The sequence below is a fragment of the Crocuta crocuta genome, unplaced genomic scaffold, assembly GCF_008692635.1.
Source record: "Crocuta crocuta isolate KB4526 unplaced genomic scaffold, BGI_CrCroc_1.0 scaffold381, whole genome shotgun sequence".
Lineage (NCBI taxonomy): Eukaryota > Metazoa > Chordata > Mammalia > Carnivora > Hyaenidae > Crocuta > Crocuta crocuta.
The window spans coordinates 49,067-64,881 of NW_027530628.1; the positions used below are offsets into that span (position 1 = coordinate 49,067).

General features: G+C 41.2%; 1 protein-coding gene across 3 annotated transcripts in view; it reads right to left on the reverse strand.

The window, feature by feature from the left end:
- SPIDR (scaffold protein involved in DNA repair) overlaps nt 1-15,815 on the reverse strand; it is a 469,654-nt gene that overhangs the window by 12,225 nt on the left and 441,614 nt on the right. For all 3 annotated transcript variants that reach the window (XM_077768515.1, XM_077768516.1, XM_077768517.1), the window contains 2 exons: nt 14,545-14,731; nt 13,688-13,840 (listed from right to left, as the gene is read on the reverse strand). In XM_077768515.1, the coding sequence (XP_077624641.1) occupies nt 13,688-13,840; nt 14,545-14,731 (340 nt within the window). The remainder of the gene's footprint in view (nt 1-13,687; nt 13,841-14,544; nt 14,732-15,815) is intronic.

A 15,815-nucleotide genomic window follows, 5' to 3' on the forward strand; every position in this document is an offset into this window, starting at 1 on the left:
AAAAAGGTTCTTTCAAAGGCTCCTTCCTGGGAAGTGCAGTGGCTCCTTTCCAGTAGGGGACAGGGCAGCTACATGCTCCAGTATTTTCTTTAGTGACTTGTAACTCTCTGGCACACCCTCCTCTCCACTCTTTTTTTTTTTTCTCATGGACAGAAGCTGGGGCTCAGAAGTGTTTCCTTCTAGTTAGAGGCCAAAGCCTGGTTTGAAGACAGCACTTGGCCACACCTTTCCAGGGAGACAGGGTACAAATTTATGCTTGTTGCATTTATGCCCATGGCAGAGAGCAAGACCACCACCCACTAGCAAGGGGCATATAAAGAAGTGGTGAACAATGCAATGAGATAAAAATCAATGCTGCAAAACGTTTTTATTTTAAAAAAAAAAAAAAAAAAAAAGCTGGGAAGAAGCCCTTACATAGTCTGGAAGCTGATGTTCAGGGAATGAGACTGGCAACCCAAGTGAATCAGTGAGCACCATCCCCTCATGGAGGCTCCATTTCCCAGAAGCACTCATGCAGATGGAGATATTAGTTCTCAGTGAGGGGCTAGCTCACAGGGCTATACTCTGACTTTATTCAAGCTCTGCTTGGTGAAAACACTAAATGTTCTGCAAGGTCTACACCACTGTTGGAGATCCTGATGCCCACCTGATTTAGCTGCTGCAGAGAGCTGTCCATCTTCCAGCACTGACCTCCTGCAGATGGTGAAAGAGCCTGCCTAGGGCTATCTTTGGACAGGCCATCACTGGACTTTCCAGGACAGGGAAGGGAAGAGTGAAACAAGGCTGAGTTATGGAGAAGGGAGTGTCTGCTATTATTACTTCACTGAGTAGTAAGGACTCTAGGATTGTATAGCTTTGATGGAGTCAGATCTGGGTGAGCCCACAGCTGGCTGGAGAGCAGGGTAGCCTCTGTGGCCCTCTGTCTATCAGTGGATTCTGGTCACTGCCCCAACCTCTAACTTAGCTGGGGTGTTCCTGCATGGGAAACTGGGCCAATCTTTGCTGTTTTGCAGCTGGGGTTTTGTTTTCTTCCAATCCCTAGTTAACTGGTTCTTATCAGAGATCTGGCAGCTCTGTGATAACAGTGTTTACGTATCCATGTGACCCACCCAGAGGCCTGCAGGATACCTTCAGAGAGAGATCCACAGGGAACTCTACATAGAAATGGTGACATATGAAGGAAAATGATATAGGTCAGAAACTGCATCTACATAAACTAAAGGAAGAGCATCAGAGAAGGAACAAATGAAAATTAATGTAAAATACAATAGTTTAAGTAATAATAACAATGTATTCAGTGATTATACCTTATGGATAAGTGAATGTCAGCAATGTTCTAAGGAATGGGAGGAAGGAACTGAGAATGTCCTTACAAGATACCTGTACTACCCTTGAAGCAGGATAGTGTTTTGAAAGTGGACTTGATTGGTTATAAATGTATATTGCAATATCTAGGGCAATCACTAAAGAATGTTAAAAGAAAAAAAAAGCAACCATTTGGGTGGCTCAGTTGGTCAAGCATCCAACTCTTGATTTCAGCTCAGGCGATAACTTGAGATCTGTGAGATCAACCCCTCTGCACTGTGCTCAGAGCCTGCTTGGGATTCTCTCTCTCCTATCCCTCTGCCCCTATGCCCGCCCCCCCCTCTCAAAATAAATAAATAAATATTAAAGAAAAGAATGTTTAAAAAAAGCATAATCAATATGCTGAGAGGAGAAAATGGAATCATGAAATGTTCAATTAAAATGAGAAAAGACGGGTGCCTGAGTTGGCTCAGTTCATGGGGCAGCTTAATTTTGGTTCAGGTCATGATCCCAGGGTCATGGGACTGAGCCACTATGTTTAGCCCCACATTGGGCTTCCCACTGAGTTGAAGCCTGCTTAAGATTTCCTCTCTCTCTCTCTCTGCCCCTCTCCCCAGCTCGCACTCTAACATTAAAAAAATAAAAAATAAAAAAATAAAAGGAGAAAAGGCAGAAAGGTGGAAGACAAGTGCAATGAATAGAAAACAATTATAAACATATTAGGTACTAATCCAATTATATAAATATTCACTTTATATGTGAATGGTCTAAATACACAAATTAGAGGAGACTGTCAGAATGGACAAAAACCAAGAGCTAACTCTGTTGTTTCCTTCAACTATAAAGGCACACAGAGATTAAAGTAAAGTTCTAGAAAAAAGATATATCCTGCTAACACTAATAAGTTAAAAGAGTTATATTAATCTCAGACAGAGTAGAATTCAGAGCCAGGAAAACTATTAGAGAGAAGACAGAAATGATATTAAATAATGACAAAGGGGTCAATTTGCCAAGAAGATATAACAATTCCTTTCTTAAAATTTTTTAAATGTTTATTTATTTTTGAGAGACAGAGAGACAGAGCGTGAGCAGGGAAGGGGCAGAGAAAGGAGACACAGAGTCCAAAGCAGGATCCAAGCTCTGAGCTGTCAGCACAGAGCCCGATGCAGGGCTCAAACTCATGGACCGCAAGATCGTGACTTGAGCCAAAGTCGGCTGCTTAACTGATTGAGCCACCCAGGCATCCCAATATAACAATTCTTAATGTATATGTGCCTAACAACAGACTGTGAAAATATGGGAAGCAAACTGAAAAAACTTCAAGGTAAGATAAAGAAACCCACTATTGTATTTTATTAATTATTCTTTGAGACTTCAATACCCTTCTATCAGCGACTGAAAGATCCAAAGGCAGAAAATCACAAAGGCATAGTTGAATTGAACAGCATCATCAATCAATTGGGTCTAATTGACATTTATAGAATACTCGATCCAATGCCAGCAGAATAAACATTCTTCTCAAGCTCACATGGAATATCCATCAAGACAGACCACAAAGTGGGGAATGAAACCCATTTTAAAGTATAGAGATCAGGAGGAGGCAAGATGGCGGAGAAGTAGGGAGCTCCGTACATTTCACTCGCCTGCATCTCTCACATGGAGAAGGCCTGAAGCCATAGGAACCCTTACAGAATCCAGGAGTTTGGAAGGAAAAGGAGACAGAGTCTGCTGAGAAAACCTTACAGCAAGAGTGTGAACTGGGGAAGATAAAATTGAACTGGGACCGGAGACACAGAGGGAAGGGGGGGATTCCCCTTTGTGGGGAGCCATGGTGAGTCTAGGGGGAAAAAAAAGAGTGGCTGAAACTGCTCAAGGCACTGTCCCTGTCGCTGGAGAAGAGAAAAACCTCCACTCAGGACACAGAGGGATCCAGTTTCCTGCTGTCCAGCTGACCCTAGGCAGACACACTCATCTCAGGTGACCCCGGGTGAAACTGCTCCTCGCTTGCCAGCTCCACCTGGAGGGGATGTGAGTGGTGCCTGAAACTGTGCTGTTGTCCTTCTGGCTTAGCTGGACCTCCAGGGGGAGGCAAGAGGCTTGAAACTGCTCTGAGGGACTCGCCTGCAAGTTTTTATTTCAGGCAATATCAATGGGGCCCAAGGACTAAGATCTGGAAACGAGGCCTGGCTTGGGATATAGAGCACGACTCACCTTGGCTACGCCCCTGGCACACAGAGATCCCACCCAAAAGAGTGAGTTGCAATGCTTGGTTCAAGAAGGGACTGGGGCGTCGCCACTTTTCTCCCCACAACCACCAAGGCAGGACCCCCGTGGGACGCACTGGACTAAACCATGTCCATCCCCGCTCTAGAGCTGCCCTTTTCTTTTTCTTTTTCTTTTTTTTACTGGAGCTGGGACAAGACCAACATGGAAGCAATGCCCTGATTAATTCTGGTCACTGGCTTGCTTAAACAGTCACATTTAATCCATTCTCTAGATGTAAATTCTACACCTCCACCTCTACCTTTTTATCTCTCTCTCTCTCTGGGGTAATCAGACTATATAGTTTCTCTGAGTAGCATTATCGTCATTTATTTCACCTCCTCTCCAAACATATTACTCCTCTTTCTCTCTCTGAATTAAGCCTCTTAGTCATTTCTAATTTCGCTTCCTCCCTGCCCTGTCATTTCTCTCTTTGTATATGCTCTTCCACCAGCACAGCATACACCCGGCTCTTTATTTGTAGCTGGAAATTCTGGTTCTATGCTTTAGACTGTCCTTTGTCTACTGGGCTTTTTCTTTTTTCTTCTTTTTTCTTTTTTATGTATTTTTATTTTTGTTATTTGTCTTCCCTCCTTCTTTTTTTTTTTTTTGTATGTGTCCCTTCCTTTTTTTCTTTTTCGTTTTCCCTTTCGGCTTGTGTGTTTGTTGGATTTGTCTGTGCGTTTGTGTGCCTTTGTTCCCTGTGGGTTTGTCTTGTCTGTTTTTTTCACCCCCTGGGCTACCTCAAGAAACAAGCCAAAGTACACATGGTGGAGAGTCCCAAATACCACTAGGAGTAGGAAAATAAAATAACCAAAGTCTCAACGAGAGAGACCAAGAGACACCATTCAAAGAACACTTTCTGAACTGACAGGCCCTGGGCAGTCAAAAAGCCTTCTTTGGTACAGCAGCACTTGCAGGTGCAGAGTGCATAACAAGCTTTTAAAACTAACAAGAGATAGAAAGCTAACCAAAATGATGAAACAAAAGAGCTCTCCTCCAAAGAAATTCCAGGAAAATTGACAACTAAAGAACTGCTCAAAACAGATATAAGCAAAATAACTGAACAAGAATTTAGAACAACAGTCATAAAATTAATTGCTGAACTTGAAAAAGGCATAGAAGACAACAGAGAAACTATTGCTACAAACACTCTGGAGCTTAAAAATAGAAGTGATGAATTAAAAAATGCTATAAATGAGATGCAAAATAAAATGGAAGCGTCCAATGCACGGACTGAGGAAGCACAAAGGAGATTAAGTGATTTATAAGACACAATTATAGAAAAAGAGGAAGCTGAGAAAAAGAGAGATAAAATGATCCAGGAACACGAAAGGAGAGTTTGAGAGCTCAGCGATACGATCAAACGGAATAATATCCGTATCATAGGAATTCCAGAAGAGGAAGAGAGAGGGAAAGGCGCTGAAGGAGTCCTTGAACAAATTATAGCAGAGAACTCCTCCAATCTGGGGAAGGAAACAGACATTGAAATCCAAGAGGCACAGAGAACTTCCTTCAGATGTAACATGAATCAGTTTTCTGCATGACATATCATAGAGAAACTGGCAAAATATAAGGACAAAGAGAGAATTCTGAAAGAAATTCTGAGAATTTCTCCTAAGGAGAAAAGGGCCCTAACATACAAAGGGAAACCTATCAGAGTGGTGACAGACCTATCTACTGAAACTTGGCAGGCCAGAAAGGAATGGCAGGAGATCTTCAATGTGATGAACAGAAAAAATATGCAGCCAAGAATCCTCTATCCAGCAAACCTGTCATTCAGAATAGAAGGAGAGATAAAAGTCTCTCTTATCTCTTTGTTAATAAACAAAAATTGAAAGAATATGACACCACTAAACCAGCCCTACAAGAAATCCTGATGGGGACTTTATGAGGGAAATGTTGCAAGGAACGCAAGATACCAGAACCACCACCACAAGCATGAATCCCACAAAGGACACGATGACTCTAAACCCATATTTTTCAATAATAACACTGAACGTAAATGGGCTTAATGCCCCAATCAAAAGACACAGGGTAAGCATGGATAAAAAACCAAAATCCTTCTATTTGCTATCTACAAGAGACTCATTTTAGACTGGAGGACACCTTCAGATTGAGAGGAAGGGGATAGGGAAATATCTATCATGCCACTGGAAGTCAAAAGAAAGCTGGAGTAGCTATACCGATATCAGACAAACAGGACTTTAAAGTAAAGACAGTAACAAGGGATGAAGAAGGGCATTATATAATAATTANTCTCTCTTATCTCTTTGTTAATAAACAAAAATTGAAAGAATATGACACCACTAAACCAGCCCTACAAGAAATCCTGATGGGGACTTTATGAGGGAAATGTTGCAAGGAACGCAAGATACCAGAACCACCACCACAAGCATGAATCCCACAAAGGACACGATGACTCTAAACCCATATTTTTCAATAATAACACTGAACGTAAATGGGCTTAATGCCCCAATCAAAAGACACAGGGTAAGCATGGATAAAAAACCAAAATCCTTCTATTTGCTATCTACAAGAGACTCATTTTAGACTGGAGGACACCTTCAGATTGAGAGGAAGGGGATAGGGAAATATCTATCATGCCACTGGAAGTCAAAAGAAAGCTGGAGTAGCTATACCGATATCAGACAAACAGGACTTTAAAGTAAAGACAGTAACAAGGGATGAAGAAGGGCATTATATAATAATTACAGGGTCTATCCATCAGGAAGAGCTGACAATTATAAATGTCTATGCACCGAATATGGGAGCACCTAAATATATACAACAATTAATCACAAATAGAAACAATCTTATGGATAAGAATGTGCTAATAGCAGGGGACTTTAATACTCCACTTACAGCAATGGATAGATCAACTAGATAGAGAATCACTAAAGAAACAATGGACTTGAGTGACACATTGGACCAGATGGATCTGACAGATATATTTAGAACTCTACATCCTGAGGCCATGGAATTCATTTTCTTCTCAAGCGCGCATGGCACATTCTCCAAGATAGATCACATACTGGGACATAAAGCAGCCCTCAATAAATATAAATGAATTGAGATCATACCATGCACACTTTCAGATCACAATGCTACGAAACTTGAAAAGAAGTCAGGAAAACCTCCAAAAACATGGGGGTGAAAGAAAACCCTACTGAAGAATGAATGGGCCAATTGGGCAATTAGAGAAATAATTTAAAAATATGTGGAAACAAATGAAAACGAAAATAAAACAATCCAGACTCTATTGGATGCGGCAAAGGCAGTCCTAAGAGGAAAGTACATTGCACTCCAGGCCTATTTCAAGAAATTAGAAAAAGCTCAAGTGCAAAATCTAACAGTGCACCTAAAGGAACTACAGAGAGAGCAACAAGAGCACCCCAAACCCAGGAGGAGAAGAGAATAATAAAAACCAGGGCAAAAATAAACAATAGAGGAACCAGAGAGTTGAAAAGATCAATGAAACAAAGAGTTGGCTTTTTGAATAAATAAACAAAATTGACAAACCTCTAGTCAGGCTTCTCAAAAAGAAAAGAGAGAGTACTCAAATAGACAAAATCATGAATGAAAATGGACTTATTATTATATTCACAAATCAATCAATGTGATACATCACATCAACAAAAGAAAAGATAAAAACGATATGATCTTGTTGATAGAAGCAGAAAATGCATTTGACAAAATACAGCATCCCTTCTTAATAAAGACCCTAGAGAAACGCGGGATATAAGGAACTTACTGAAACATCATAAAAGCCATCTATGAAAAGCTCTCAGCTAACACCATCCTCAACTGGGTAAAACTGAGAGCTTTCCCCCTGAAACCAGGAACACGACAGGGAGGTCCACTCTCACCACTGTTGTTTAACATAGTGCTGGAAGTNCCAAACTTTTAAGGAAGAAATTATACCAATCCTCTACAATCTCTTCAGAAAACAGAAGCAGAAGGAGTATTTCCTAAACTCATTCTATGAGTACAGCATTACCCTAATATAAAACCAGATAAAGACATTATATGAAGAATAGGTACAGAATAACATCTCTCATGAACATAGATGCAAAGTCCTTAACAACATGCTGGCAAATCTAATCTAACTGTATAAAAAATATATATCATGACCAAAAGTGGGATTTATTCCAGGTATACAAGACTGGTTCAATATTTCAAAAAGTCAATTAATGTAATCTATCATATTAATGGACTAAAGAAAAATCATATGGTCATATCAGTAGATGTAGAAAAATAACTTGACAATATCCAACAGCCAGTCATGATAAAAACTCTTAGCAATCCAGGAATAAAGAAGAGCTTCCTTACTTGGTAAAGAACATCTACAAAAACCTATAGGTAGAATAAACCAACAAAGAAGTCATATGTAGGAAATAGTGAATCAAACCTAGATGATTAATGCGAGGGAGTCCTAGGACAGTAGTTGAGAGCAGAACAACTAGTCAAGATTGGCTTAGATGGAGAGAAAACTCTAGGAGGGAAATTATAAAGGAAAAGGATAACTCCAATGATTTGTCATCATTTTTGGAGATTTGGGGGGAAAAAAGGTGTGGGTGAAGGCAACGTAAGGAAAATTAAAGTCAATATAAAACTCTATGAGGCAATCCCTATCACAATAACACCAACATTCTTCACAGAGCTAGAACAAACAATCCTGAAATTTGTATGGAACAAGAAAAGGCTCCAAATAGCTACAGCAATCTTGAAAAACAAAAACAAAAACAAAGCTGGAGGCATTACAATCCTGAACTTCAATCTGTATTACAAAGCTGTAATCATCAAGATGATACAGCACTGGCATAAAAACAGACACTCAGATCAATGGAATAGAATAGAGAACCCAGAAATGGACCCACAAACATATAGCCAACTAATCTTTCACAAAGCAGGAAAGAATATCCAATGGAACAGAGGCAGTCTCTTCAGCAAATGGTGCTGGGAAAACTGGACAGCGACATGTAGAAAAATGAACCTGGACCACTTTCTTACACCATACACAAAAATAACTCAAAATGGATGAAAGACCTAAATGCAAGACAGGAAGCCATTAAAACCCTATAAGGCAAAAACCACTTTGATCTTGGCTGCAGCAGTTTCTTACCAACACATTTCCAGAGGCAAGTGAAACAAAAGGAAATATGAACTATTGGGACCTCATCAACATAAAAAACTTCTGCACAGTGAAGGAAACAATCAGCAAAACTAAAAGGCAACCAATGGAATGGGAGAAGATATTTGCAAATGACATATAAGATAAAGGGTTAGTATCCAAAATCTATAAAGAATTTACCAAACTCAACACTCAAAAACAAATAAGCCAGTGAAGAAATGGGCAAAAGACATGAATAGACACTTCTCTAAAGAAGACATCCAGATGGTCAACTGACACATGAAAAAATGCTCAACATCACTCATCATCACAGAAAAATACAAATCAAAACCACACTGAGATACCACCTCACACCTGTCAGAATGGCTAACATTAACAACTCAGGCAACAACAGATGTTGGCAAGGATGTCTTTTGTGCTGCTGGTGGGAATGCAAACTAGTGCAGCCACTCTGGAAAAGAGTATGGAGGTTTCTGAAAAAATTAAAAATAGAACTATCTTATGATGCAGCAATTACACTACTAGGTATTTATCCTAGGGATACAGGTGTGCTGTTTCGAAAGGGCACATGCACCCTAATGTTTATAGCAGTGCTATTGACAATAGCCAAAGTATGGAAAGAGCCCCAATGTCCATCAACAGATGAAATGATAAAGAAGATGTAGTGTATATGTGTGTGTGTGTATATATATATACACATACACAAAATGTATATATATACACATACACACAATGGAGTATTACTTGGCTATCAAAAAGAATGAAATCTTACATTTGTAACCACATGGATGGAACTAGAGGGTATTATGCTAAGTGAAATTACTCAGTGAGAGAAAGACAAATATATGACTTCACTCATATGAGGAATTTAAGATACAAAACAGATGAACATAAGGGAAGGGAAGGAAAAATAATATAAAAACAGGGAGGAGTATAAAACATAGGAGACTCTTAAATATAGAGAACAAACAGAGGGTTGTTGGAGGGGTTGTGGTGGGGGATGGGCTAAATGGGTAAGGGGCATTAAGGAATCTACTCCTGAAATCATTGTTGCACCATGTGCTAACTAACTTGGATGTAAATTAAAAAATTAAAAATAAACAAAACAATTCCATGAGAAATCACATAAGAAAGGAAATAGAAGTACAGTACAGTTTTTCCTATTTGGTGAAAAACATTTATATAATCATAATAGTAAAAATGCCATTTATTGATTTTCATCTTTGAAAATCAAGCTTTAAAAAAAAAGAAAATTGTTCTATAGACAGAATGTTCAAGGCCTTATTATGGTTATAGAACTGAATACCATCAATCTTAATACTATAAAGTACAGAAACAACTGTAGGAACGTGGAAAGGAAGAGTAGAGTAAAAGAAGCACAAAAGAGTTAATAGTTTGTCTTTCAAAGTATGGAAAAAAGAGATTCTATCTTTAGCAGAAAGAAAAATAAACAGAACCCCTACAGCTGGTTGACAAAGTAGATGCTTTCCCCTTAATATCAGGAACAGAGCAAGGAACCCCTCTGGTACCACTTCCATTCACTTATATACCAGAGTTCTAGCTGAAACGGTGCTACAGGTGGTGGCAATTCTTATGGTCTCATAACAACAGGGTCCTGTACAGCTCAGGGAGTGTGGGTGCCTGGCGGTTCCCCTCCAGTGTGGGGCAGAAAATGCCACTCCCACACCCTGCTCTCTCCTCTGAGTCCCTGGGCTCTGAGAGAGGTGAGGAGTGGGAGGAGGATAGGAGCAAGCACTGCAGAGAATGAAGGTGGAAGGCAGGCCTCTGGAGGTGGAGGAGATGTGCAAGCCTATCACGCCGTGGGCACAGTGATGAGGACAAATGTGCAACACGTCTGCTCCAGGGCACACAACTGCAGGGTGACTGTCCTCGAAGCCTGTGTGCCCAGGGGCCCAGCAGAGCCAGCTCTCAGATGCCCCAACAGCCCCTCAGCCTCTGCAGACTCCCAGCCCTGCCTTACCGACATGCTTCCAAACCACCTGCCAGCAACCAGTCATGGCTTTGCACCACTGTCTATCTATGGTGCTGACAGAACTGCTCCATTTAAGACAACAAATTGATCACACAACCTCCTGAGTTAACATGACTGGGAAAGAGACGGAACCAACTCCATCCCAAAGGGTCCTACCTCCTCCAGCATCTGAAGCTTTTACAGTTGCCGTTGGCATCTCCACAGGTTTTCTATATGGCCTCATCTGTCTGGAAGGTCTTCACCAACTCTGCCTGACCAATCCTAATGGTCCCAAGGCCACCCACCCACTGCCTCATTGGCTCTTGCTGTCATCCAGCCCTCCTCGTCAGGGTCAGTGAAAGCACTGAGATGTCGTCCTTCTCCACTAGGCTGTGAGTACTCCAAGCCCCCACAGCCTCATGTGCATGATCTTATTTAATCTTCAACAATGCTTTAAGGTGGATTCTATGAGCCCCCTGTTAGATGACAAGATGGAAGATGCAGATGACAGATGACTTATTGGAGTCTGCTTTCTTTGGAACTACTAGGCTATACTGCTTTCCTTTCTCACTTAAAATTACAACTTTAGTTATCTTTTGATCCTAACACTAAAAGAAAATGCAAGAAGAGTAATCCAAATGGACTCAACACAATGAATTGAGTGCTCAATCTCACAAGCAGGCAGGAGAATGTGAATTAAAGCAACAACGGAATCAGATTTTTTGCTGTTTATAAAAATTATAGAAAGATTCAGGAATCTTATGGTGGGCGAGGCAGAGGGAAACAGGCCCTTTTAGAAAGCCTTTTGGAAATGTGAATTTCTGTATATTTTTTGGAAATTAACTTAGTATCTTTTAATATTAAGGATACACAAACCAATAGTGTGGCCACTTTGGAAAACACTTTTTTGTCAAAAAGGCTAAGTACAGCGTTTCCCATATGACTCAGAAATTCCATTCCTAGATACATACCCAAAATTTGAAAACAGGTTGTTCAAACAAAACACCTGTCCATAAATATTCATAGCAGCACTACTTACAATAGCCAGAAAGTGGAAATGACCCAATGTCCATTAACTAATGAGTGGATAAAACAAGATGTGGGGCATCCATACAAGGAAGTATTCAGTCATCAACAAAAATGAAGCACTGATACATGGTACATCATGGGCAACTTTGAAGACATTATGCCAAATGAAAGAAGCCAATCAGGAAAGACCATATAATGTATGACTCTGTACGTGAAGTATCCAGAAAAAGCAAATCTACAAAGACAGAAAGTAGATCAGTGCTCTCCTAAGACCAGGGGCAATGGATAGCGTGGGAACACATAATGGCACTGACAATGGGCATAAGGCTTATTCTGGAATGATGACAGTGTTTTTGTTTGTTTGTTTGTTTTGTTAAAAATCACTAAACCCAACATGGGTCTCAAACTCACAACCTTGATATCAGGAGTCACATGCCCTACTGATTGAGCCAGTCAGGTGCCCTAACAAGGTTTTAAAATAGATTGTAGTAACAGTTGCACATCTGTGAATATACTAAACCATTTTAAATGAATGAATTCTAGTGATGTAGGTTATATCTCAATTAAGTTGTTTTAAAAAAAATACATGAACTCTAAGACCCTGAAATCTTCCTGCAAAGAAATCAGTAGGGATTGATGTAAAGGATGTTTATTTCAGCCTTATTTACAACCACACAAGACAGAGAAACATGTCTGATGTCTGTCAGTGGACAGTTTATTCATAGAAGAGAATATTATGCAACCATGAATATCTTGAGTTAGATCTTTACCCACCCATCTGGGTGGACATCCCTGCTAGAGTACTAAGTGAGGAAAGCAAGGGCCAGGATGGTATGTTTTACAGAGTTCTGCAGTCACACACATTCCCTCGGAAGGGGGCACATATGCGTGTTCCTGTGTGTACAGAGTGCAACATGTTCAGTGCATGGTAGAAAATACTTTCTCTTTATTCACCTTTCACTAGTTCCACTGGACATGCACTACTTTTTCCACTAAAAAATTCAAAAAGTTAAAAAGGAGAATATTAATGTTATGCTGAGCCCCAAACTCATATATCCAACCAGCTACTGAAACGTCTTTTCAGATGTATCAAGACATCTAAACTCATCAAGATGTAGCTAAAATTGTGCTCTCAGAGCTGGCTTCTTCTACCATGTCCTCTTTGCTTAAACAGCTCTCCCATCACCGTGTGGCCTAAACTAGCATCTCAGAGGTCCTCAGGTACATTCTCACCCTCATCTATGCCTTGCTCCCTCTGTACTGAATTCACTACCCAACCTGTCAGTTTCCCCCAACTAAACCCACTTCCATATTTACTTCACCTCTTCCCTTACCTCACGTTGTGGGACTGGTGCTTGCCCTCCCACTGACTATTACCCAAGGCCCTGGCCCTTCCACTCTGCTCTGCAGAGATAAAAACTGGAGCACCCTCCTCTCTGTCAATGAGAGAGCATGCCAGGGCCACCCACTGGGGCAGTGGTTCTCCTCTCCGCCGGGTCTCCAGTCACTGCCTTCATCAGATATCTTTCCCGCCCACTCCCAGACTCTGGTGCTCCCTGACACTGCCCTGTCAGCAGCCTTTATGTGTCCTGGTTTTTTCCCCTTCAGATACTCTTCCTGCCTCTACTCCCTCACCTAATTAGCTACTTCCTATCCTTCAGATCGCAGCACAAGGCTCCTGGCCTTGGGGAACTACAGAGACTTCCCTAACAACGGGAGGTCCCAGTGATCAGTACTCTGAGCACTCAGAACACTGCCGTTACCAATCTGATTGTGTGCATAGCTGATTGATTTCTTTCTATATAGACTTTAAGTCTAAGAGGCAAGAACCTCTTCTGATTTTGTTCCTTATGTATCCAAAGTCTGGAACATGTCAGAAAACAATAAATGCTTGTTGAATACATGAGTAAACGAATATGAAGTGTGATATTTAAAAATATATAAATACCATTTCTATTTCCACAAGTCCTGACTTGACTACCCACCTTGAACGCTGCAAATGGAGTTGACCTGAGTGACAGAATCCAGTTCACTGAGCTTCACAGGGCTGGTCAGTTCACAGGAGGGTGCACTGGAGGCCACACCCAAAGGGGGCTTTTGAAGCAAAAGGACACTTCGTTCAACACAAACAATCTGACCTGCCAACAGAGACATTTCAGATTAGTGAAGCATGGAAGAAAAAAGTGAGTTCTCTCCCAGTAAGGACAGTGCCCTTTGCCAGCCTCCTACAGGTTGTGTGGGCAGAGGGCAGTTTTGCGGCCCCTCCCTTGTGTCCAATGACATGTGCACTGTGCAGAAAGGAAGTCCTAAAGCCACCAGTGTGCTAAGCTGGGAAAGCACACAAATACTAGATTCAAATTCAATTTGGAAAGGTGAGTTTTGTGGTATGCAAATTATACCTCAACAAAATTAAAAAAATGTAATTAGGGCAGGATTTTAACTTGATTCCTGGAAAAAAAGAGTTAACTGATCTAAGCATGAAGTTACACTGTTCCAGCATTTTGTTTGTTTTACAAAGTGATGTCTCAGGCAATGGCTTCAGGTAGCTTTTGCACCTGTAAGGTGTGCCACAAGAGATGATCTTTGAGTGACCAATGGCATCTTCCACAGAGGGTGTCAGCACTGCAAGGGTTCTAGTTCTGTCCAGGTGGCCATGACAGGGGTCAGTGAAAGTCCCAGGCTGGTACTATGGGCCTCTTCCACTCCACACACCACGTCTTCAGTTGGCTTCACGAAGGGGATGCAGTTCCAGATTAAGTCAGAGGAATTTACAAACCATGATGCCATTTTATGGTGTCTATCAGTAGCTGCTGGGTCAAAACTGTGAAGAAAAAAAGCATACCCTGGGCTCGGAGAGTGTCCCTGAAGAGGAAGCTGTGAGGGGCAGCCTGAGTGAGTGCTTCCAGGACTTCCTGGCTCAGCACACAGGAGGGGGCCACACAGACTGGTACAGTTTTGGGGAGGCCAGCGTTATTCTCATCCTGCATCTGCAGGGTGACATCAGTCACCATCAGCCAAATCTCTCTTTGCTGTAGAAGAAGCAAATTGTTCAGCTATAATTCAAACACAGTTAAGTCATTAACTTCAATAGCTATTCTAACATCCAAGACTTAAACATTTTTTTTAATGTTTTTTTATTTATATTTTGAGAGAGAGAGCATAAGCAAGGGACGGGCAGAGAGAAAGGGGACAGAGGATCTTAAGTGGGCTCTGAGCTGACTGGCTGACAGCAGCAAATCTGATGTGGGGCTCGAACTCACGAACCCTGAGACCATGACCTGAGCTGAAGTCAAACACTAAACCAACTGAGCCACCCAGGTACCCCTAATATCCAAAACTTTTAAAAGCCATGATGTTAGATGATTATTACTAACAGTATTTTAGATATCATTCCAACAAATATTTTCAAATATACAAGAGTCTGTGTGTCTTGGTCACTAGCAAACAATCCGACCTGATTGACATGGCTGAGCCCTGGGAACCCCAAACCTGTACTTGTTTAAAGGGCTCCTTTGTTGGGATACAATCTGCCCTTCCGTGGCACTAATGTACTTATCCTTGACCTACTCAGGGAGATTCCATTACTCTTTTTCTCCAGATCTCATGTTCCCATACCTAGAATGTTAATTACCACATTGTAGTAAGTATTTAGTCCTTACACATTCTTCTGTCCTGTTAGATGTACACTTCCTAAGAATCAGAGATTGTTATAAACTGATGTTTATATCCACCCCCATATCCCCAATTCATGTTGAATTCCTAACCTCCAATGTGATCGTAATGGTAGGTGGGGTATTCAGGAGGTAATTAGGTCACAAGGGTGTCACCCTCATGGTGGAATTAGTGTCCTTCTTTAAAAAAAAAAGTTTTTTTTACATTTATTTATTTTTGAGAGAAAGAGACAGACAGAGCCCAGGTGGGAGAGGCGTAGAGAGAGATGGAGACACAGAATCCAAAGCAGGCTTCAGGCTCTGAGCTGTCAGCACAGAGCCTCATGTGGGGTGGGACTCAAACTCAACAAACCTTGAGATCATGACCGGAGCCAAAGTCAGATGCTTAACTGATTGAGCCACCCAGGCACCCCTGAATTAGTGTCCTTCTAAGACATGAGAC